The following is a 23,847-nucleotide window of genomic DNA, read 5'->3' as shown; positions in this document are numbered from 1 at the left end:
ATTAATGATCTTACTACTTGTGATCTCTTTTGAAAACTAAATGGATGAAAATTATATTTTCCTTGCAATTTATGACAAAATGATAAATAAAATTATTTTCTGTATATTCTCATTATTTTGACATAATTTAAAGGGTAATCTTTAAAAAGTATCTCATATACAACAAGTTCAGAGATTTCCAAGAGTACACTAGTTAAGGTGTTTCTAGGCGTGTAGAAGTTTTTCAGTCCCCCAAAGTGCCTGATGAGTCCATTTATTTAAAGGTAAAAATCATTAATAGAACACCAGTATCTCTGGGTCTAGTCATAGCTTTTCAACTAACTATAGAAGTCAGTAGTTCTACTTTCTCAAGGACAGTTGTAAAGTGTAGTGTTGCCTAAACTCATCCCTAAGCTCTTTATAGAAAAGAAAGTTCAATGTAGGATATGCATCATCAATGAAGTTTCTGACCTGGGGAAGAGAAGTGAAGCAAAAATGCCCAGGTGAACTGGTGTGGGAATAAACAAGTATTGATTGAGAATGTCAAAGGCAAAAGAAACTTCTCACTGCCCTTCAAAGTTGATTCTTCCTTGTTATTGTGATGGTTAATTTTTTGTGTCAGCTTGACTGGGCTAAGGGATGCCAAATAGCTGGTAAACATTTATTTCTGGGTATGTCTGTGGATGTGTTTCTGGAACAGATTTAGCATTTGATTCAGTGACTGAATAAAGAGACCACCCTCACCAATGTGGCCAGGCCCCATCCAGTTTGTTGACCCCGATGGAACAAAAAGGTGAAGGACTGGTGAATTTCCTCTTTCTCTCTCTCCCTTCTTGAGCTGGGAAGTTCATCTTTTTCTGTCTTTGAACATTGGAGCTTCTGGTTCTTGGCCCTTCCAACTCTGAGGCTTATACCAGTGGCACCCTGGTTCTTAGGCCTTAGGCCTCCTACTGGGAGTTACATCATCGGCTAACCTTGAACTGAATTATATCCCCGGCTTTCCTGATTCTCCAGCAGGCAGAAAGCTAGATTGTGGTACTTCTCTGCCTCTATAACTGTTTGAACTGATCTCTATAAGAAGTCGCCTCATATATGTATACATCCTGTTTGCTCTGTTTCGTTGGAGAACCCTGACTAATACAGTCATGTCTAAAAATTACCATGATAAATGAGCCTCGTCAATGGTATCAGTTGGAATCATGAAGTTGGAAGGGTCTTAGTAGTCCATCCTCTCTCTACGAGTAGGGATCACTTCTATGCACTATTTTTCTTGGTGTATAATTTTCTGCAGTCCTTTTGGAAAACAGTTTGTCAGCACTTATGTTAAAAAATGCTATAGCATGATCATTGAGTTATTTCACTTAAGGTACTTTATTCTAAGACTATAGGCCTACTGTGTATTAAAAAGAAAATACTATGTGCTTAAAGATATTTATTGCAAGTTATTAACTAGAAACCAGAAAAAATATCCTTCAGGAATGACAGGTAAATTAAGACATTCTCAAATGAAAGATAACGAAGAGAATTTGTGGCCAGCAGACCTATCCTCAAAGAATAGCTAAGGAAGGGCTTCCCTGGTGGCGAGTGGTTGAGAGTCCGCCTGCCGATGCAGGGGACATGGGTTCGTGCCCTGGTCCGGGAAGATCCCACATGCCGCGGTGCGGCTGGGCCCGTGAGCCATGGCCGCTGAGCCTGCGCATCCAGAGCCTGTGCTCCGCAACGGGAGAGGCCACAACAGTGAGAGGCCCACGTACCGCAAAACAAAACAAAACAAAACAAAACAAAAAAACCCTACATCTAATAATGTACTTAATGGCCAGAAACTAAATACTTTCCCCCTAAGTTTGAGAACAAGGCAAATGTGTGTGCTCTCACCATTCCTATTTAACATAGTGTTGAAAGTTCTAGCTAATGAAATAAAGCAAAAGAAGGGAAAGAAAAGACGTTAAGACTGGAATAGAAGAAATAAAATTGTCCCTATTTATGGATAATATGATGATCTATGTAGAAAATTCCAAGGAATTCAAACAATCAAAAAACAAGATCTAAGAAGTAAGTTTAGCAAGATTGCAAGATGCAAGAAACATGTACAAAAATCAATTATATTTCTATGTACTAGCAATGAACATGGGACCATAAAATTTTTTTTAAAAATATGTCATTTTTAATTGTGCCCCCTTCTTCCCTCCCCCCCTTCCTCCCTTCTTCTCTTCCTCTCTCCCTTCTTCCTTCCCTTTTTTCTCTCTCAAAATAAATATTTATTTATAAATATAATAAAATTTAAACAGGACTGTATGCTGAAAACTATAAAACACCAGTGAAAGAGGTGAGAAAATCTAAATAAATGAAGATGCATACTGTGCTCACAGATTAGAAGACTCAACATAGTGAAGATGTCATTTCTCCCAAATAAAAAGCAGTTTAAGACAATTCCTATTAAAATTCCAGCAAGTTTTTTTTTAAGACATAGAGAAGATTGTTCTAAAATTATATGGAAAGGCAAAGCAATTGTTTTAAATAGCTAAAACAATCTTGTAAAAGAGAAAGTGGTAGGAATCAGATTTCCTGAGTTTAAGACATTATATAGCTGCATTAATCAAGACTATGTTGTATCAGGGGAGGGATAGATACAAATTGATGTAACAGAATAGAGAACCTAGAAATAGGCCTACACAAATATGCCCAACTAATTTTTGACAAAAGTAGAAAAACATTTCAAAGGAGGAAGGATTTCCTTTTCAATTCATGATGTTGGAGCAGTTGGACATCCATGGGCTAAAAATTAACCTCAAACTAAATTTTATACCTTATATAAAATTTAAAATAGATCATGAACTAATATATAAAATGTAAAACTGGAAAACTTTTAGAAAAAATTTCAGAATGTAGGAGTAGTCAAAGAGTTCTTAAACTCAAAAGCACAATCAATACAAGGAAAAATTTACAAATTGAACTTTATTAAAATTATGATATAAAGCCTCTGTTAAGATGATGAAAAGAAAAGCTACAGACTGGAGGAAGATGTTTGCAAACCACATATCCAACAAAGGTCTCAAGTTTAGAATACAGTTGATCCTTGAACAACGCTGGTGTTAATCTGCATTTGACTTATAGTTTGCCCTCTGTATTTTAAGGTTCCTTGGTATCTGCAGATTCAACCAAACACAGAACGTGTAGTACTGTGGTATTTATTATTGAAAAATACCTGTGTTCAAATTCAACTGTATATAAAGATGTCTCAAAACTCCACATTAAAAAAAAGGAAAAAGAGAAACACAAAACAAAAACCCGGTTAGAAAATGGTCAGAAGACATGAACAGTGTATATAGATGCCTAATAAACAGATGAAAGAAAATATATTCAACATTGTTAGTTAAGGAAATGCAAACTAAAACTACAAGGAATTATCACCACCCATCTGTTGAAATGGCTTTAGCCATTTCATTTATTTTAATAAAATGCAGTGACTATACTGAATGCTGGTGAGGATTCAGGGAGACTGGATCATTCCTGGTGGGAATGTAAAATTTTACAGTCTGTGAATGTAAAGTGTTTCACTCTGTGAAACAAGGAGGTATTTGTAAAACTACCATACAACCCAACAGTCACACTCTGGGTATTTATCCCCCCAAATTAAAACTTTTTCTCCCCACACACAAAGACATCTGCATGAATGTTCGTAGCAGCTTTATTCATAACTAGTACCTTGAAGCAAGCCAGGTATGTTTCAATAGATGAATGATTAAACAAATTGTGGTACACCCATACCATGGAATACTACTTAGCAATAAAAAGTAACAATATTGATCCACAAAACAACTTGGATTAATTTTCAGAGGATTATGCTGACAGGAAAAAGCCTGTCTCAAAAGAGGACATACATATGATTCAACTACTTTTATGTATTATTCTTGTAGTGACAAAATAAAGAAACAGAAAAATTAGTGGTAACCAGGGGTTAAGGATAGTGGTGGGAAGGCAGGAGGCAAGTGGATGTGATTATAAAAGGGAATCAGGAGAGCCGCCTGTGATGTCATTGTGTATCTTAACTGTATCAGTGCCAGTACCTTGGCTGGGATATTGTTCCATAGCTTTTCAAATGTTACCATTTGAGTAAACAGGTAAAGTCTACACAGGATCTGCCTGTATTATTTCATGTAACTGCGTGGTAATCTACATTTATCTCAAAATCAGAAGTTTTAATTAAGATTTTTTAAAATCCTCTTTATATCAGAAACAAAGTGGCTTGAAGAAATCATATGAAAATGTTAATAGTCATTTAACTATTACCGCTCATGGGCATTTGAAAGTAAGCTTCATTTTCAAAAGCATATTGACATAGGTAATAACTTTTCAAATAGATTTTTTTAAGTTTAGATTTAGTCAAATCAGGATATCTGCTGCTCATGCAGTCTTAGAACATCAATGCCAATTAAAATCACTGTGACTCAGAGCTGATACTCAACTTTAGAGTTCAGAATTCCGCCCCCCCCCCCCGCCCCAGTTTAGATTGAGCTATAGGGGCCGCACTCACGGTAAACTCATATTAACAACAACAAAAAAAACTGATCTAATAATGTTAGATGGAGTATATGCCTTAAAAGTTAGTTGGAATCCTTGTGTTCAGTAAAGAAGTCACCTTTGTTTTGTTCCAAATAGTTTTTTAATTCAAATAAGTAATTTTAAGGATTTTTAAATGAGCATAGAGTTAACACTATAAACATTACATGGTCTTAGACAATATGTAATCTTGGTAAAGTAAATGTCTTATGGACCATTCCTGCCTGACTGGTGTTACTACCCCTGTAATAAGTGGAAAGCTTGGGTTTACCAACTAGTATTTCTTTCTTCCCATTAGTGCTGGATTAGTACTGATGAATGCATTTTATTAAGCTTTATAATAATGTTTGTTTTTTACTAAGCCCGATGCAGATCAATGTTTTTTTCTTGAGATTTTTCTCAGATTTCTTCAGTACATCCTGGTTTTGACAATTCAAACTTGTCACCTTGATTGTACTCCCTAACTCGTCATCAAAGAAGCATTTATAAACTATGTGTTAGTTACATTTATTTCTGCTATTAGCTAATGTTACTTGTATGTTGGTATTTATTTTTCTCTTTTTATCAATCTGGGCTCTCTCTCATTGTAGACAATTCTCTTACTAGAAAATTCATAGATTCAAGTGTTTGAAGTGACCTCAGTAACATAGTTTAATCTTTAATCTTTGCTTCAACATCCCTGATTCTGCTTGCCCTTAGATATCTTCAGTAGTGTGAAACCCATCTCATGAGGTAGCCCGTTCCATATTTGGACAGGTTTCCCCATTAGAAAATTCTTTGTTACATTAAGTTAAAAATCTATCAATTTGTAACCCATGGACACTCAGAAGACAGATCCAATCACTTTTCTACATAGTGTACCTTTGAGTATTATAACCTGGAGCTCTTTCTATTTCCAGAGTGTGTGTTTCCATTTTCTCCCCGATTATTTTTCCTATTGCATTACGTGGTTTTGAAGTCTTATTTATTAGCAAACATGAATTTGTCTATATCCCTCTTATATTTGGAATTCTGAATGTAATATAACGATGGGTTCTGACTATATCATATTATATTTTAGTCAGAAATTTCTTAGCCATTGCCCAATATAGACATGCATTGTATCTTTGTTATTTTCTATTTATTTTATACCTCAAAAGTACAATTGTGTCAAAAGACTTCTAGCGTACTAAGGTTTGGTTCTATTCTGTCTTTTAGACTTGTAAATAATGTGTATATAAGGTAATGGGGAAAAAAATCGCTCAGTGATATATTTTTTTCCTTTTTTTTGTTTGTTTTACCTCATTTACTCTCCCTCGAGTGTATTGTGAAGATTACTATTTTTTTAAGCCTCAATATATGTCTAGTCAAAAATCTTACAATCTATCGTTTAAATTTAAATTGGATTCCGAAAGTCACTAGATTAAATCTCCTGCTATACTTAGTGAATGAAAATATATGTTAAAGGAGGGAAAGCAGACCATTTTTATGTTTCTAACAGGCTAAATTGGGTACTTGTCAGTGCTCACAATCCAGTTCTTCAGAAGTCTAAAACTGAATTTGAAAGCACCCTGGTCACCTCTGACCCACTGTGGAACACAGTGGTCACAATTGAAGAGGAAGGTGGTGCTTTTCTTTTCGAGAAGAGCCACCTGCAATCACAGGTGTTATCAACAAGCCTTGGAGCTTCAAAGAGCTATTGTATTTTCCTTCAGCCAGCCATTGTGATGACAGCGCTTCAGAGGTTACTGGGCCACTTTTAAACTTTTGTATCTTAAAAACCACAGTAGAAATATATAGGCCACCCCGATTAATCGAAATTATATTTTCTCTCTTGCTGTAATATGATCATAAACCTTCAAAGAGGCCTTTCTTTATGAAGTGTTTATGAGTTACGAGAAACAAGTGTAGGCCTTTTATCTGTAAATGTGACAAATATTCACAAAAATGCAATTGTCTTCAACTAGATATTCCCCTTTCGTCTTTAAGAGACACACTTTTCATAAAATCAACTATTGCCAAAGACTAACAAGTATCTGTGAAACAAAGGAGCTTTGAAATTATTCTTTGATTAGCTTGCTATATCAAAGGTCAAGGAATTGCATCCTTGAGTGGTGGTGGAGAGCTGCGGAAGGCTCATGAACAGGCTTGCTCTTGCTGGCTTAGTACTGCTGTTGCTGTAGTGAAGAGAAGGCCATTTTGAACCAGTGGGTCAGACATATAACATGGGGTGTCATAATAGTTGGAAAAAATCAGCAAATTATGATAAGAAGGATTTATACTTCAGAGCAATACTCATTTTTGTGTATAGCCATTATTTTTCTGGACGTTTCTACTTGTTTATGTGCCTCTTTCATTCTCTGCTCACATTTACATCTATATTAAATTTTTATACCCTTTTTTCTCTTTTTTTCTTCATTTACTCCTCATGTAACTGGCTGTGAATGAATCTGAATTCCATATTTATGTTAGTGACAAGTCAGAATGCCAAATATGAGCTATTTGTGGCTCTGTTGTGAGCAATTTACATATTTACAGTCTCCAACATCTGCTTTAAAATATTCTAATATTATAATTCTTACCAAAGTCGGTTTGACCATTAGCAATCAACAATAGCGACAACGAAATACATTGTGATGGTAATTGATAAATTAAAACAAACCACCTGTGTGCAAGAGGGCTCTAGAAAAAGGCAAGTTAAGATGTCTAGGGAAGTGGCGCATTGCTGCAAACTCCATGAACTTCCTGTGATACATCCGAAATTTTATAAACTTCGCTAATATACCAATAATACGGATGATAACAAGAGAAAACAAAAAACAAAAACAAAACAAAAGAGGAGGGAACAAAAATTAGAAAATAATTTGGGAGGCAGGGAAACATATGGGCTATAATCATCCGTACATTTGCTGTGTCTGTGGATAAAATCTGACTTTAAAGTTTTTTTTGGCTTTGAGAGATGTTTTGGATGGGGGGAAAGTCAGACAGATCTGTACCAGTGTCCCAATCCTTCACTTATCTGTTCAGGTGATTTTGGAAGAATCATGTAAAATCTCTTGTTTCAGTTTCTTCATCTGTAATTAGAGGGTGATAACCCTTAGTGTAAGTGTAAAGAAAAAATTAAACATGACTATATGGATAAAGCATTTGACCCATTATCTACTCTCAGTAAAGGATAGTTTCCTGTTCTTTCTTTATCTCCCCAGAATGCAAACTGCCAGCAGCCAAAGGGGAGAGGGAATCATCCTCAGGAGTTAGCAGATACATCATGACTCTGACAGTTATCGCGTGTTGCTCATTGTTTGGGCGTCATTGAGTATTGTAGTTGGAACTGTTCACAATAACAGTTCTACATGCCCATGAAAAAGCAAATGTCTCAAACCTATTCAGTGGCCTTCAGTGCAGGTTGAAAAAGGTATTGAAAATGTAGTTTGGGAGGGATTTTATGAAAGGGAGAAGATGGTATAGCCCAAATAAGCAGCTTTTTCCTAAATGCCTGATTTAATCAAAGAGTAACATGTAGAATTTATATTTCTTAAATAAAAATCTCTCTCAAGAACAATTTTCAGCAGAAGCACAGTGGATTTAACTAGATAGTGTCTCTCCTTACTTTCCTTTCATACTGTGCAAACGTTTTTTTTGTTTTGTTTTTGGGTTTGTTTTGTTTTGTTTGTTTTTAATGTGATATATCCCATAATCTTTGTATAATAGAGGAATAGACCATAGTGTTTAGGTTGCAGATTCCCTCTTACTGTAAAAAAATAGTTTGGCATGGGAGAGTTTACCACTGATCCAGAAAACCATTGGTTGTATAAGTAGTGACCTGCTGATATTCAGCTGGTATCCGAATTAGTGATTTTCAGCAACAAAAACTGATTTTGGAAAAAGTAGTAGACTTAGTTCCAAGGGACTTGAGGGGCTAATATAAAACTAATCATAGATGAACATGACTATAACATTCCTTGCTTAAAACATAGTTTCTTATATATGATCCCTGGGTGTCCAGAGAAAGCCTCTCAGAGGTCATATTTGATTAAAATCTGCTTGACATTTGAGCTTGGGTTCAACTCGGGCAGAGAATTCCAGGCAGAGGTGCGAAGTCCATATGGTTAAGATGAGCTTGATTGTGCTTGAGGAACAGAAAGAAGGCCACTGTAGCTGGCACTTAGTGGAAGGGAGGAAGTCACAGTATTAGACTGGTGCTTGATTGTATCAGACCTTGTAGCCAGGACTATAGAGTGGATTTTATCCCAGGTGAGATGGGACTTATTTAATAGGGCCAGGTCACTCTGACTGGACAGGATTTTGACCTGAAAGTGGGTCATTAATCTCAACCTGACGGCACGCTGTACATTTGCAAAGTGCCTGGGCATTGATAACTATATATATAAAACTCTGGGCGGGTGACTTTGACAATTCATCCTATGTCTTTATATATGAAAAAGAATCCTGAAACCATGGAAATTTAAGATAATTTGGGGACCTTTTAAAAAAGTTAATTTGGGGGCTTCCCTGGTGGCGCAGTGGTTGAGAATCTGCCTGCCAATGCAGGGGACACGGGTTCGAGCCACTGGTCTGGGAGGATCCCACATGCCGCGGAGCAACTAGGCCCGTGAGCCACAACTACTGAGCCTGCGCGTCTGGAGCCTGTGCTCCGCAACAAGAGAGGCCGCGATAGTGAGAGGCTCACGCACTGCGATGAAGAGTGGCCCCTGCTTGCCACAACTAGAGAAAGCCCTCACACAGAAACAAAGACCCAACACAGCAAAAATAAATTAATTAATTAATAAACTCCTACCCCCAGCATCTTCTTTAAAAAAAAACCTCCCCCAAATAAATCTCTAGGCCCATGTGTTTAAAAAAAGAAAAAGTTAATTTTGTAAGCATAGGCTAAATTCTCAAAATTTTCACCAGACATCTGATATTCTGAGGAGCCTAAGCTTTTATTCCCCAGGACCTGCATCCATTGCAGATGTGAAGTTTCTTCTAATCTATTGTTTTATCTTTTACAAATTTGTCAGTTTGCCTTTTACTTCAGAATATATTTGTGTTTATTTTACTACAGTTAGCTCTTTAAGTTGCTGTCAAGAGGCAGATGTGCATAGTAGCAAGCTACTTTGATTCTGCAGTAAGAAACCTGAGTTCAAATTCTGACTTCAGCACTGGCCAGCTGTGTGGCCCCGTGAAAGTTACATATGGACACTGGTAAAATGTGAGGGTTTTTTTGTGTTTTTTTTTGTGGTACGCAGCCCTCTCACTGTTGTGGCCTCTCCCGTTGTGGAGCACAGGCTCCGGACGCGCAGGCTCAGCAGCCATGGCTCACGGGCCCAGCCGCTCCGTGGCATGTGGGATCCTCCCGGACCGGGGTACGAACCCATGTCCCTTGCATTGACAGGCGGACTCTCAACCACTGCTCCACTAGGGAAGCCCAAAATGTGAGTTTTAATTGCAGGGGTTAGCAAACTATGGCCTGCGAGCCAAATCTGGCTGCTGTTTTTGTTAATAAAGTTTTATTGAACTACAGTCATGCTTACTCCTTTACATATTGTCTGTGATCTCTTACAACTTACAACAGCAGAGCTGAATCATTGCGACATAGACTGTGCGTGGCCCACAGAGTGTAAAATGTTTATACTTGGCCCTTTACAAAAAAAGTTTGCCAATCCCTGTCGTAGTGCACACTTCTGAGGGTTATTGTGGGAATTCCATGGAATAATTCACACAAAGCTCTTTGTACAAGGTCCAGCATTTAATAAGCATTCAATATATATTTATAATTACTAGAATTTTTAGAAATTCATTTTGTTTACTTCACAGTAATCAGGTCAAATTGACTCTCATGAAGATGCACCACTGTTTATGTGTATTTCTGTATATTCTTGGGGATAAAATTGCCTAAGTTTGAGAAGTCTGTTTTTTGAGTAGTCATATTTTGGTGATGCTTACCCATTTCTGCATTAATAACAGTCCTGGTTATTGGAGGTTCTATTTTGCCCACTAATCTGTCCTTGATATGAATATTATAAATTATACATATGTAAAAGTTCTTGGCTATATTACAGCAATATAGGTAGATTTTTAAATTAATCATTGCAGAACCCTTTGAAAATCTAGGCAGCCATGTGCAAATGCAAAATTTATAACTGGAGCAAACAAAAAGAAGCTGATGATTCCTTAAGGATACTGATGTTTTTGTGGTTTCTTTCTTTTATTGTCGTCACCAGAGATTTATCTAACATTTGGGGAAATTTTCAATATTTAATCATAAGCATTTTTATTCCAATGTAGGCTATACGTGGAGGCCAATCTGAATTTGTTCTAACTAGAGGCTGGATATATATATATATTTTTAATTGGGGTATATGTTCAGATGAATGCCCATGTGTGTTAAAACTTAAACAAATTCATGCATTAATAAGGAAATATGATTAGTGAGGAGTTTAATGATTTTACTTTTCATAGTGGTAAACATGTTGTAAAAGGCCCCTAAACAAAGATTGTAAACTGTGGGGAAAAAGGAAGAGGATAATCTTATTTGAGCATCCCAAGTAAATAATTTCTTATTTAGTTTTCTTCGTGAAAATATCTTCCTAAATGCCTACATCATACTAATTACATAGCCACTTTTGTAGGTATCTGAAGTACCTACAAAAGTATATTTAAGTTACATTTATGCCAGTGTAGTCAAGAGTTTTGTTCTTAATTTCCATTTCCTATTTCAATGACTCTGAAAACACAGTTTCCTAAGTAATGTATACTAGGTTTTTTGGGTTTTTTTAACTACTTCAGAGTTAATGTTGGATTTTATTTGAGTTTCTTGGCTTTCTATGTACCTTATTAATTCAGTTCAGGTCAATTTGTTTAAAATTAATTTTACAAAGGTATAGGACATGATTCCTACCACATAGACATTTATTGTTGTGTTGGGAAGACTGGTTACATGAACCAGTTTATCTCCTATTTTCTTTTACACTAATTAAGGAATTGTCAGGAAGATTCTGCAAAGCTTATGCTGAGACTTGAGTAATAGGTAGAGTTTGGATAGGAGAGGAATGGGTAATAGTTCTTATATTTGTTTTTTTTTCGGGAGGGAGGCTGAATGGTTGTGTTTTTGAGTATGTGTGTTTATTTTCCCCTATCATCTAGAATTCTGTGATTGCCTAAAACACATTATTTGATGTAATAAACCTTTAGGTCTGGATTATGTTAGCATATAGTGGAGTGATTCAAATTATTTACTCTGTATCCTGAAGCTCAGAAAATTTTTGATCTTGAATTAATCTTTCACTTTAATAAAAGGTTTATTAAATCCTAAGTTAGAAGGAGAACAAATAATCTAATAACTTCTTGTCAAAGCTTATCACTCTGAGGTTCAGAGAGGTTATGTGCTTATACTGATTTTTACAACATCAGATGGAATAGTTTTCTTGACTCCTAACTCAGTGCTATTTGTGTGTGTGTGTGTTACAAATGCTTCCTTGATGTTCATTACGTGAAGTCTGACAATTTTCTCGTAAATTGCATCAAACCAAGGCACTTGCTTTCTTTATTTTTTCAAAATTAGTAAATATATTTATTTATTTAATGATTTCAAGCAACAGCTAGTTTTTTGATGGGCTTTCACTTTTGCCTTATCAATGACAATTTAAAAGGAAGAGAGGCTGACAAGAGAGAAAAGGAAGAGAGAAAAAGAGGTTAGAAAAGAAAAAGGAAAAGAAAGAGAAGAAGAGATCATATGGAGAGCTAGTTTAGGAATTAAGGAGCCACAGAGAGCAAGGGAAAAAAGGAATGGCTTCTTAAAACTGATAGAAAGAGCAAAGTCTCAGCTGAAGGGGGCAATAGTTTGGACAGGATTCAAGAAAAGCGTGAGCCTTAATTGGGAAAGAGACTATAGCATGAAGTGGGAATTTTCCAGAGATGTATCTTGCTAGAAAGAAAATTATCCCAGAGGTGTTCTCCTTAAAGAGAAAAATTCTGGCTAATTACTGTGCCTGAGTTCGGGCTGCGGCCACTTCTCCACTCCCACCCCACTGCCGCCCTCAGAGGTGCTGAATCTGCAGGTCTGTGGCTAGCGGTGGGCACAGGTCTCTGTTCTGCAGGATGGGGTTTATTAAAGTTATCAAGAATAAGGCCTACTTCAAGAGATACCAAGTGGAATTTGGAAGAAGACGAGAGGTTAAAGCTGATGACTGTGCTCAGAAATGCATGGTAATCCAGGGTAAAAATAAGTACAAGAAACCCAAATATAGGATGATAGTTCGTATAACCGAGAGCGATATCATTTGTCAGATTGCTTATTCCATATAGAAGGAGATATGATAGTTTGTGCAGCTTATGTTCATGAACTCTCATGGATACATTGCAGAAAGCACTGATGGTCAACCTGGTGCCTTCACCTGCTGTTTGGATGCAGGGCTTGCCAGAACTACTACTTGAAATAAAGGTTTGGGGGCCCTGAAGGGAGCTGTGAATGGAGGCTTCTCTGTCCCTCACAGTACCAAAAGACTCTGGTTATGATTCAGAAAGCAAGGAATCCATTGCAGAAGTACACTGGAAGCACATCATGGGTCAGAACATTGCAGATTGTCTGTGTTACCTGATTGAAGAAGGTGAAGATGCTTCCAGGAAATAATTCTCTCAATACATAAAGAACAATGTGACTCTAGACACGATGGAGGAGATTATAAGAAAGCTCATGCTGCTGTAGGAGAGAATCCAGTCTATGAGAAGAAGCCCAAGAAAGAAGGTTAAAAGAAGAAGTAGAACCATCTCAGAATGTCAAATGCCCAAAAGAAAGATGGAGTAGCTCAGAAGAAGGCAAGCTTCCTCAGAGCTCAGGAGTGAGCTGCTGGGAGCTGATAAACCAAACCACAATTTTCTATGAAGGTTTTTCAGATAAAGACAATAATAAACTTATTGACCAAGCTAAATAAATAAACAAATAAATAAATAAAATAGAAAAATTCTGGAGAAATGCGATTCAAACATTTCAGAAGTGAATAGCTGAGTATTATATGAGAGGTTCAACCACACAAAATTATCACATAAAAAATGTTCATCTCTTATTTTTTCGTGCTCTCACCTGTTTATTTGATGGCTAATTTAATAAATAGCTTTCCACAAAATCTGATTGTGTTGACTGTATTAGAATTGATTTTTAAAGGAGGTCACATGTTAAAGATTACACTATAGAACTGATAGTATGTAATACAAAGGTATTCTTGCTATGCCTGTCAGAAATGGATTGACAGCTTTCCTGAATTAAATTTATGGTGATTTCCAGTAAGTTTGCATGATATATTGTCCAATTTATCCTGTAGACCTCCACCTTTAATATCACTTTTTTGAGTAGCCTAGCTTCATATTTTCCACACTAGATTAACAGATCCTTTCTCATTATAGTGTCATACTACCATACTTTTCTTTGTGTTATTAATCACTATTGTAATTAAATGCATTTGTGTTATTATTTGTAAAATGTCTGTCTCTCCCGTTAGTCTCTAAGCTCCATGAAAATGGGTGTTGTATGTATTCTATTCATGACTGTAAACCCAGCACCTAGCATTGAGCCTGGCACAAAGCAGGTACTCAAGAAATATTTGTTGAATGCACCAATAAGTAAACACCACACTACTCCAGAAAAAATAAATGCAGAATTAAAAAATAAGGCTCAAGATGGTGGCCATGGAAGTCGGAATCCTCTAAGGAATGTGTAACAACTCAACTGCTGAATCAACTAGAAAAAAAAAAGCTCATTTTGTTTTGATATTAGCCAAAACGTGCTTATCTTTAAGAATATTTATTTTCAACATAAAAGAATTATAAGTATTATAACCCATTGGTCTATTCCAATTTATATTTAATTTACATGTAAACAAATACATTTAAAATCTGTTTATTATCCAATAGATGCTCCCCTTAATCAATCCTTACTATATATCAAACACTGCTAACCACATCATACACATTATCCTATTTAATCCTCTTTCAGGAGTGTGCTGAAATTATCTTCCATTTTACAGTTGAGAAAACTGAGGCTTAGAGAAGTTAAGTACCTTGCCCAAGTTCATACAACTGACATGACCACATGTTGGAGCTATGAGTATGTGGTTTTAAAAAATTATTGTACCAAGGAAATTGCCAAAAACAAAAATTAATTTATACATGGTCATGCTGAATGTAGCACTATCCAATTATACTTAAGAGTTGAGGTTTTGGACTCAAAAGGTTGAGTTCCACCTGTACTTATTAGCTGGGTGACCCTGAACTTTTTAAACTCTGATTCTCCAACCATGAAACACACTTGACATTACAGCCTTGTTAAGTGAGACTATGTAATGTGTGAATTCTAGAAGCCAGTAGACATTCAATGAATTTGAATTTCTTTTTCTTTTCTATATAACAACTATATTCTCCATTCTGTTCTATTCTAGCCAGCCTGCTAAATGCTAATTCCCTTTGTTTGTAGGAATGTGTACAAATAGACATTAAAGAACTATATCTTATTTAACAAGGTTAGTGCAAATTTGAAAACTGCTGAAGGAGTGATAGTTGAAATTTAAATATGATTAATAGCAGCTTCCCATACAGTTTTCCTCAATTTCCCACCCCCGAACACACACACACACACACACACACACACACACACACACACACACACACAGGCATGCACATAACATTTTCTGAAGAACTAGGTGCTTCTTTTTTCCCTTGCCTTATCTCTATCCCTATACAACTGGTATTCCCCAACTCATCTCCTCCCCAGAGTGCTTATCCATTTTTGGTCTCAGAGTACATTGTTGCATTGCAACTTCCTTAGTATTCTAAATATCTGTAACTTTATATAAACTATAATAGTATTTTTCTTGAATGTTGTCTTAAAATATTAATTATTTAGGGTTGATAGTCGAGGAAAATCCTCTTGTAGTCAATATAGTCTATAAAATCATAATTATTTTGGACTAGAAAAGAAAATTAATTCCCAGATGCTTTATACTTGTTTATCTACAGATCTTTGTTCTCCTTCACTTGTATTTTTCTCATTTATTTTTGATGCTATCTAGATGTATTTATCTTTAAGTTACCTCAAGTCAGTCTTTTGAAATGAAGCTGGTTAAATATAAGTAAATAAACATTATATATCTAGTTACAAATTTTAATACAGTGATGGAAAATTATCAAGTTTATGAGTTATTTTTCTACAATAGAAATATTATAATAGTTCACTTAAATATCAAGTTAATCTATTAGAAATAAATCAATCAGAAGAGAAAAATTGAAAAATGAGAAATATGTAAATAGTTAATGTTTCCAAACTTTTACCATTAAAATAAGCTTTTAAAATCTGATTACCAATTATAGTTTAATATTTGCCAATAATGTATATCTCTATATGTTTAAGTCACTGTCAGTTTTGATCTGGAGCAATAATTATTTTCATTCTATAGGTAAGGTTGAATTTTTAACCTTGTTTGGAAAAGATGGATGTGTATCTGTGTACCTGTATGTATGTATATGTAATTAGCTAACCTATAGTGATTTGTTCTGTAGAAGAGCAATGCCTTGTTCAGATGAGATATGTAATAATTTCATATAATACCTCCCCTATGTTTCATTATAGAGGATGATTTAGCTTGGCTTTCTGCTTTCTGGACCTTGAGATGCTCAGCTTTTTTGCGCCCTCTAACTTTGAAAAAGATCTAAGTTTTGTCCAAATTTTAATAGTATATTTGATAAGCTCTAATGCTTTGAAAAATCACCTTTGGTAACAATCTTTATGAGAAAGCAAAGAAATAGAAACTGATTTAAAAATAAATAGTATGGGGCTTCCCTGGTGGCGCAGTGGTTGAGAGTCCGCCTGCCGATGCATGGGACACAGGTTCGTGCCCCGGTCCAGGAAGATCCCACATGCCGTGGAGCGGCTGGGCCTGTGAGCCATGGCCGCTGAGCCTGCACATCCGGAGCCTGTGCTCCGCAACGGGAGAGGCCACAACAGTGAGAGGCCCGCGTACCGCAAAATAAATAAATAAATAAATAAATAAAAATAAATAGTATGAAAACTTATTAATTTCTTAATCATTCAGAGTAGTTAATCATTACCAGAGTGGGTTATTAGTTATTTTAGATTTATCTCTTTTTTTGTATCAGACTGAAAATCACTTTTGCTTTCACTGCTGGTCCCTTACCACTCTGCTCCCCACTCCTATGCACACACATACACAGGGACAAACACACTCCCCTTGAAGTTTGCATTTTTCTCATCTTACTTGAGAAGGTAACCAAGCTTGTTAAGAATATAAATTTAGAGAAAAGAGAGACTTGAACATTTCTCGAGTATTTTTTTTTTTTTAGGAAAAGTATAATTGGAAACATTTAGCATATGAAAGTATAATATGCCATCCTTTTCTACTTATTTCCTAGAGAATACCTGATTAAACTTACAGATAATATAAATGGAGGTAATTTTAATTCAATATTTAATAAGCTAAGTACAATTTAGGCCTTAAGGGGAAGAAAATGTTTTATTGTAATAATGAATGTAGATAACCAGGGCTCAGTGGATATAATATGATTAAACAGTATATTAATTTAAATAAAATAAAGTTGTACAGGTTGAAATAAAAAAAACAACGTGATATTGAAAAGAAAACTTCAAAATCATATTTTATAATAAAAACCCATTTCTGAAATTTATATTATTACAGATTTTTAGTAGTTGAATTAATACTTTGTCTCATTAAGTTGTGTGCTTATTGCTATCTAATTTTGTTTGAAATTAATATATACAGTTGCCTCAATATACTGTCTAAAGACCTAGATACATTTTGTTATAGATGACACTATTATGTTGTATGAGATATGAATAAGCACTTTTTGCACTTTTTGATGTTTAAAATTTTTCTCAATCAATTCCAATTGACTGACAGTATAATTTCTGTTGACAAAGTAAAAAGCAAAACTATAGCATTTTCCCTTTATTGACTAGTTATAGTAAAATTATACTGATAGATGAGGTTTTTTTATTTTTAAAAATAGAGTACGTAGTAAGATGTTACCTGCTTTTTAGTATCTTCCTTTAAAAAAATGTTAGTTTCCTTTAAAAAGAGTATCTTCCTTTAAAAAAAAATGTTATTGTGATTCAAGACTCTATCCTTCTATTTGACATGCCATATTTTTCTATAAAAGAAAAAGTCTCAAAGTACTTTCTTTGTTTAAGGTTAATCTGCTGCCTCAGTTGAAATACCCAGATCAAAACATGTAACTTTTGCTTTATGGTTTTATGATGTATGTTTTAATAGCCATTCAGCTTCAAAGACTTTGTAATAGCTAAGAGGAATATATAATTTTTCTTCATATTTTGATATTTGACCACTGCTTAAAAATGTCTCCTATTTATTTGTATGCAATATTAGTGGGGTTAGTAACATCCAGTGGTCTAAGTGGCTGATTTTGAAAATTCTAGAAGTTATTCAGGGCCACAAATAAATACATTAGGCAAATAGTTTTGAATTACAAAATGTAACTTCATCTAATAAGTGTGGTTACATCTGATTATACTTGCTTGCCAAGAAAATTTGACTATATTTTATTTCATTATAAAGTTCATTGGCAGAATGTGAGACAAATCAACAGTTTTTGATTTTAGGGATATTTCCTAAAAACCTTAATATTAGAATTATGTGTGTGACAAAATTATCTTAATAAATCATCATTCCTTGATTACAGGTTGAATATTTCAGACATCCAAACCAATTAGACTGATTATTTTGATTGCCAGAAATCCTTAAATTTATATATTTTTCATTGACATATTCAGTTTCTATATCAGACACCTGTGATTTCAACATTTTTAGTGGTTTATGATTCACAGGAAAGTCAGTGCATTTCATTATCTTTTTCTGGATTTTAGGGATTTTGTTTTTGCTTCATAAAATATGAGTAAGCTAATCAATCGATCTTAGGCAGTATATATGACATAGTATTTGTTTCTAATTTATGTGTTAATTGGTTTAAGATAGAAAGCTAATAACTAAAAAAGGTTACTTCTCAAATACATTCAAGCTGGTCCCTAAGTATATATTTGTTAGCATCAAATTCTTCCAGTTGTTTGGAAACTAGGCTACTTTGTGGTTTTTAAGGACAGACTTTAAAAGCCTTGTGTCAGTGGAATACTCTTAAAATCAAAACCCCACCTTGTCTGCTGTAACAAACCAAAGTAAAACTGTACTCTTAAATTCTGCTTTATATTTTTATGGGACTCTAATCAACTGGATATATTAACTGTGTCATGGGCTGTCTGATGACATTTTGAAGTAGAAAAAGTAAATTGCCTTTTCTATCGTACCCTTTGCCAGACGTTTTCCTACTTTGACTCAAGGCAAACCATTCAATTGAGATGATTCAGTTCATTTATTACTACAGAGCACATTGAGTAATATTTGTAATTCAGTCATAATTTGGAATATATCCTAACTCTTCTTCTCAGCCCCTCAAAGAAGGAAAAATGCAATTTATGGGTGCTGAATTTGAAATTTATGATAGTAGGATTAGTAATAGACGTCTTCCAGAAATCTATATTTTCACTGATATATATTCCTTAAGTTTGTTCTGGTGTTCTATTTATAAGGCAAAGCTTAGATTCAGTGAACGATTTCATTCATGTATAAGCTTAATAATTGCATCGTACATGTGACTGCTGAAAAGTAGGGTGCAAAACAGAGTACCTCAACTGGAGGTCCTTTAGATTTAGATTTTTAACATATATTTAAGATTTCACCAGCCCCCAGTAAAACTCCTGAGAACTGAGTCTCTCACGAGCTTCCCTGGTAGATGACATTTCACAAGTGTTGTGAGTTTGTTGTCAGAGGAATTAAGTGTGACTATCAGGAGAGGGCGACTCTTGGAAGTTTACACCTAGACTCCTTTGAACTTTGCCCCATGCACCTTTTTCTTTACCGATTTTGCTTTCTATCCTTTTACTGTATGTAATAAATCATAGCCATGAGCATGACTATATGCTTACTCCTGTAGGTCCCCTAATGAATCACTAAATCTGGATGTTGTCTGGAGGGCTCCCGGCACAGCTTTCCTCTTGTAATTTAACTTCAGTGACCTGGGATAAATATATTTATATAATAATTGAATACATTGTTAACATTAAGTTAGATGTTTACATAGTGTAAGAAAAAAAAAGAAAGCTACATCTTTATTCCAGTGATACTGTAAAGCCTCTAAAACCTGCTGTTTTTCAACTTTGAGTTCTGGATTGTGTCCATGCAATTACTCACGTGTACGGTCTGGTTATTTAGGGACTCAGACCTCAGTCTTCCTGGTTCTCTGTCTTGTTAGGTCTTGAAAGCCCCAATTTTTGTGATCTGAGTGCAAGCAACCTGTGTTTTAAATTAGTTTTATTAGGACACTGAGTTTATAGAGTGAATTTATCTGTCTGGATTTATCATGCTAAAATGATAAGAGAAAATTTGGACTACAGAAATATTGGGAACATAATTATGAGTCTGTCTTTCCCCCTATTTCCTGCACTGGTAGTTTATTTTTTCTTGAACAACAAAGGCTATTTATTTATAAAATGTTACCTTTATAAGATCAATTTTTTTACTAACTTTTTAAAATAATCTAGTTTTAAAAAATATGTATAACCAGAGAATTAATACTTTTAACTTTTGCTTTCTATTTACTGCTACTAACTTGAAAATTTTAGATGTGATTTTTTTCCTGAATGTATTTCCCAAAATTTTGTTAAAAAACAAAATGTTCTAGAGTTTGTTTCTTTACTATTTTCATTCTAGATAGTTTACTCCCCTGTAAAATTTTGTGTCCAGTTGACCGTTGAACAACTTGGGGTTTAGATGCACATACCCCTGCTCAGTTGAAATCCACATCTGCTATCTCTGCCTCACAAACAAAGTATTGATAAATGACTCACTCAAGCTGAAACAGTTTGGATTAGAATCAGGACTCAAACTATAGTTCTTTTGATTCCACATATTGTGATCTCTAATTGAACACAAACTTTTCCCCACAGTTCGCTAATTTAAAGATCTGTAAAATGAAAATACAGATACTGTATTTATTGAAAAATATCCACGTATTAGTGGACCCACACTGTTCAAACCCATATTGTTCAAGGGTCAACTGAATCTCTTTTCTATCTCCACAGACTACACATCTATTTTATGTTTTATTAATGATTTACATATTCATAAAATATAATAAAATGGATTATTTTGAAAGCACTACAAATTTGATTTGTTCCTATCTGTTTAATCTTGTGGTGATTTTTTTAAAGAATTTTTATGTTGTTTAGACTTTGTTTCAGGTTAAGAGAATTTTAGAGGTCCATAGGATAGAATTTAGTATTTTTTTAACCCATTTGAACATTTTAATTATATGCTCCATTTTCATTATTGTTTCTTTTCTGATTATCACAGGAAATTCTTTTTCTATTTACTCATACCAAGAATCTGTCTACTCACATAGTTACAGCCAAGTATGTTAAATATAGTTTTATAACTCCTTTTGGTCAAGAAGAAGGTAGTTTAAATATTGTAATAACAGGAATCAGTAGGACATTTAGTAACTCCGCCCTTAATCAAGTATGTGATATTGCACAGTACTTTCTTTTTAATAATTAGATTCACATCACCTTCTTTTCTGCTTTTTATTGAATTGCAATATCATTGGCTTTTTTTCTTCTTTTCTCTTACTTTATCTCTGTAGATATTAGGATGCAGTTTTCACATTTGAATGTGTTTACCTGCCTAACATAAATGTCTAATATTTATGTTAGAAATTGACAGTAAATGTCCACCAGCCCAAGATGGTGATGTAAATGTGTCAGTAGGGTTGGTATGAAAATGTGGCGTTGCAGGTACTGGGAGGAACCAGAAAGTACATGTTCCATCTTCAGAAATTCAAACTGAAAATTGAAAGTACAGTTGTCCCTCAACATCTCCAGAAGATTGGTTCCAGGAGCCCCACCATATACCAAAATCCACAGATGCTCAAGTCCCTTATATAAAGTGGCATAGTATAATGAATACTGTGGTCGCTTTGTATCCAAGGATGCTAATCCAAGAATATGGAGGGATGACTGTATATTTATTGAAAAAAAATATAAGTGGACCTGTGTAGTTCGAACCTGTGTTGTTCAAGGGTCTACTGCCTTCTGCAAGGTAAACAAAACAGTAATACATGTCAGATCAGGCCCAGGGACAGTCTGTGAACTCTGGTTTACATATTCATATCTTCATACATCTACCCAAGATATTTAGTTTTTAAACAGGTTTTGGTCCTACTCTGAGGTATTTTGGGCTAAAAATAACTTTCAGTTTGCCTTTCAGAAGTAAAATATACATTACCAATCAAATGAGAAAAGTATGACCTTTTCAAAATATTGTTTAGAAAGGATTATTGATATGCAAATTTATTCTTTCTGAAATATTCATATAGCAACCTTGTTAAAAAAAAAGTATAGACATGCTTCCTTTAAATTTTTCAGTGAACCCAAAACTGCTCTAAAAAATAAAGTTTATTAATTTTAAAGAAACTTCAAAAAAATAGAGCAATTTTGATCTATTCATTTCTTTTTGTTAAACAGAATTTTTTCTCTTTAAACCCTAAATGAATATGCATTAATAGAAACATTGGTATATTCTGCCTTCATCATGGCTTGGACCTAACAATCTAGAACCTCCGGGCTCCCTTTCATATCAACTGGATTGCTTGGATTTCTTTTTTTTTTTTTCATTTCTTAACTTTGAGTAAGTTTTCAAAACTCAAAGTAACTTATTTAAAGCAGTTAATTACCAACGATACTCATCTTGCCCCAAAGTTTTGATTTACAATTCTGGAGTTGATTGTGATGACTTAATCTCCACTTATGTCAGATGGCTCTTTAATATATTGAAGGTTAAAAAAAGTACATAAATTTCAAATGGGTTAAGGAATTGTGTACACTATTACTGCTTTGTCATTAAACTAAATGAGGTATTAGAGTCTTAAGACCGTAGTTATAATGAGATAGAGAACTCAACCATAACTGTGTGACTAAAAAAAAAATACTAATTGATGATGCCTTCTTTTCAATTGTCCAAAATAGCCTCGTTTCATGTGGTGTTTTTAATTGAGTTATAACAGTTCTTTGTTTTCTTTCTGTTTTTATGGATATAGGACTCTTTAACTTGTAGAACTTTTTACTTTATTAAACATGTATATTCTAGTAATTAGGTCTCCTTCTTTTACCCTCAGAAAACAAGTCCAGTAAGTATAATACTGTTTATCATATGGTTGATTTTAAAACTCTCTTTTTTATTTTACTTTTTATTCTGAACTATATCTGTTTTAAACTGTAGAATAAGGAAATATTTTAAGCAAACACTGAAGGCTGAAAGCAGTTTTCTATTGATAATGAAATTATATTTTCTGAAAGGAGAAACTACGTAACTGTGGTTATATTACATGAAAAATCGTGATGAAAATTCAGAGATAAGTGACAGACTTTGTGTTTTTGTTTTTTTTTTCTTTTTTTTTCCCTTTTTTTAGTAACCAATACTGTGTAGTAATCACTGTATGTTTTCATTGAACAAGACAGAGTCCCTGCACTTTGGACCAGACTGACACATTTTTTCCTTAGGTTTTTCTCAGATATTGAGTGATTTTGCAGCTAAAGAAATTTAGCACATTTTCCTATTAGAATGAATTTCATCAAACAAATGAGGTAAATCTTAGTAGTTTTCTGTTGTTTATGTGATATATTTCTTTGAACATCATGATTCCTAAGAGAGAGATTTTGATTTTAATTATTACTCTTAGCAAATGATGTATAAGAATTAAGGAAAATACTATATACATTATGCTTAAATATATATTTATCTAATATTTTAGCTGGGAAGTTTTAAGATTTCTTCTGTCAAACATAAGATGGTGGTTGGAAGAATATGGATTTGATGGATTTCGTTTTGATGGTGTTACATCCATGCTGTATCATCACCATGGAATAGGTAGGTAACCTGATACATTACAGATGTAACTAATGATTTTATTTTATTTTTTACTGGAAGATTACAACCAGGCTTGGGGTTCAGTTATGTCGCTGCAGTAGCCATTATTGTTGGATTGATTTTTTATTAGTTCCATTGTGTATGTCTTTTCTCTGATCCCTTTTTGGCAAGAGATTGGGTCAAATACATCTTATAAGTAAATAAAATATAATGATTTTCTTTGAAATATATCTACTTAATAATATGCTCTCTTTAATATGTAGCATTCTTTTAAAAATGCTTTTTAAGGATACCATTTATTACAGCACCC

At 34.3% G+C, this 23,847-nt stretch overlaps 1 protein-coding gene and 1 pseudogene across 2 annotated transcripts in view; both read left to right on the top strand.

The window, feature by feature from the left end:
- The window catches only part of GBE1 (1,4-alpha-glucan branching enzyme 1), a 290,841-nt gene that overhangs the window by 169,489 nt on the left and 97,505 nt on the right, over window positions 1-23,847 (top strand). For both annotated transcript variants that reach the window (XR_009563687.2, XM_030860958.3), the window contains exon 8: window positions 23,422-23,537. Coding sequence is in view for 1 of the 2 variants with exons in the window: in XM_030860958.3 (XP_030716818.1) it covers window positions 23,422-23,537 (116 nt within the window). In the remaining variant the exon portion in view is untranslated. The remainder of the gene's footprint in view (window positions 1-23,421; window positions 23,538-23,847) is intronic.
- Window positions 12,619-13,377, top strand: LOC132597188 (large ribosomal subunit protein uL18 pseudogene; annotated as a pseudogene).

Source organism: Globicephala melas, chromosome 4 (genome assembly GCF_963455315.2).
Source record: "Globicephala melas chromosome 4, mGloMel1.2, whole genome shotgun sequence".
Lineage (NCBI taxonomy): Eukaryota > Metazoa > Chordata > Mammalia > Artiodactyla > Delphinidae > Globicephala > Globicephala melas.
The sequence above is the reverse complement of the archived record's forward strand: the minus strand, read 5'-3'. Positions and strand labels throughout refer to the sequence as shown.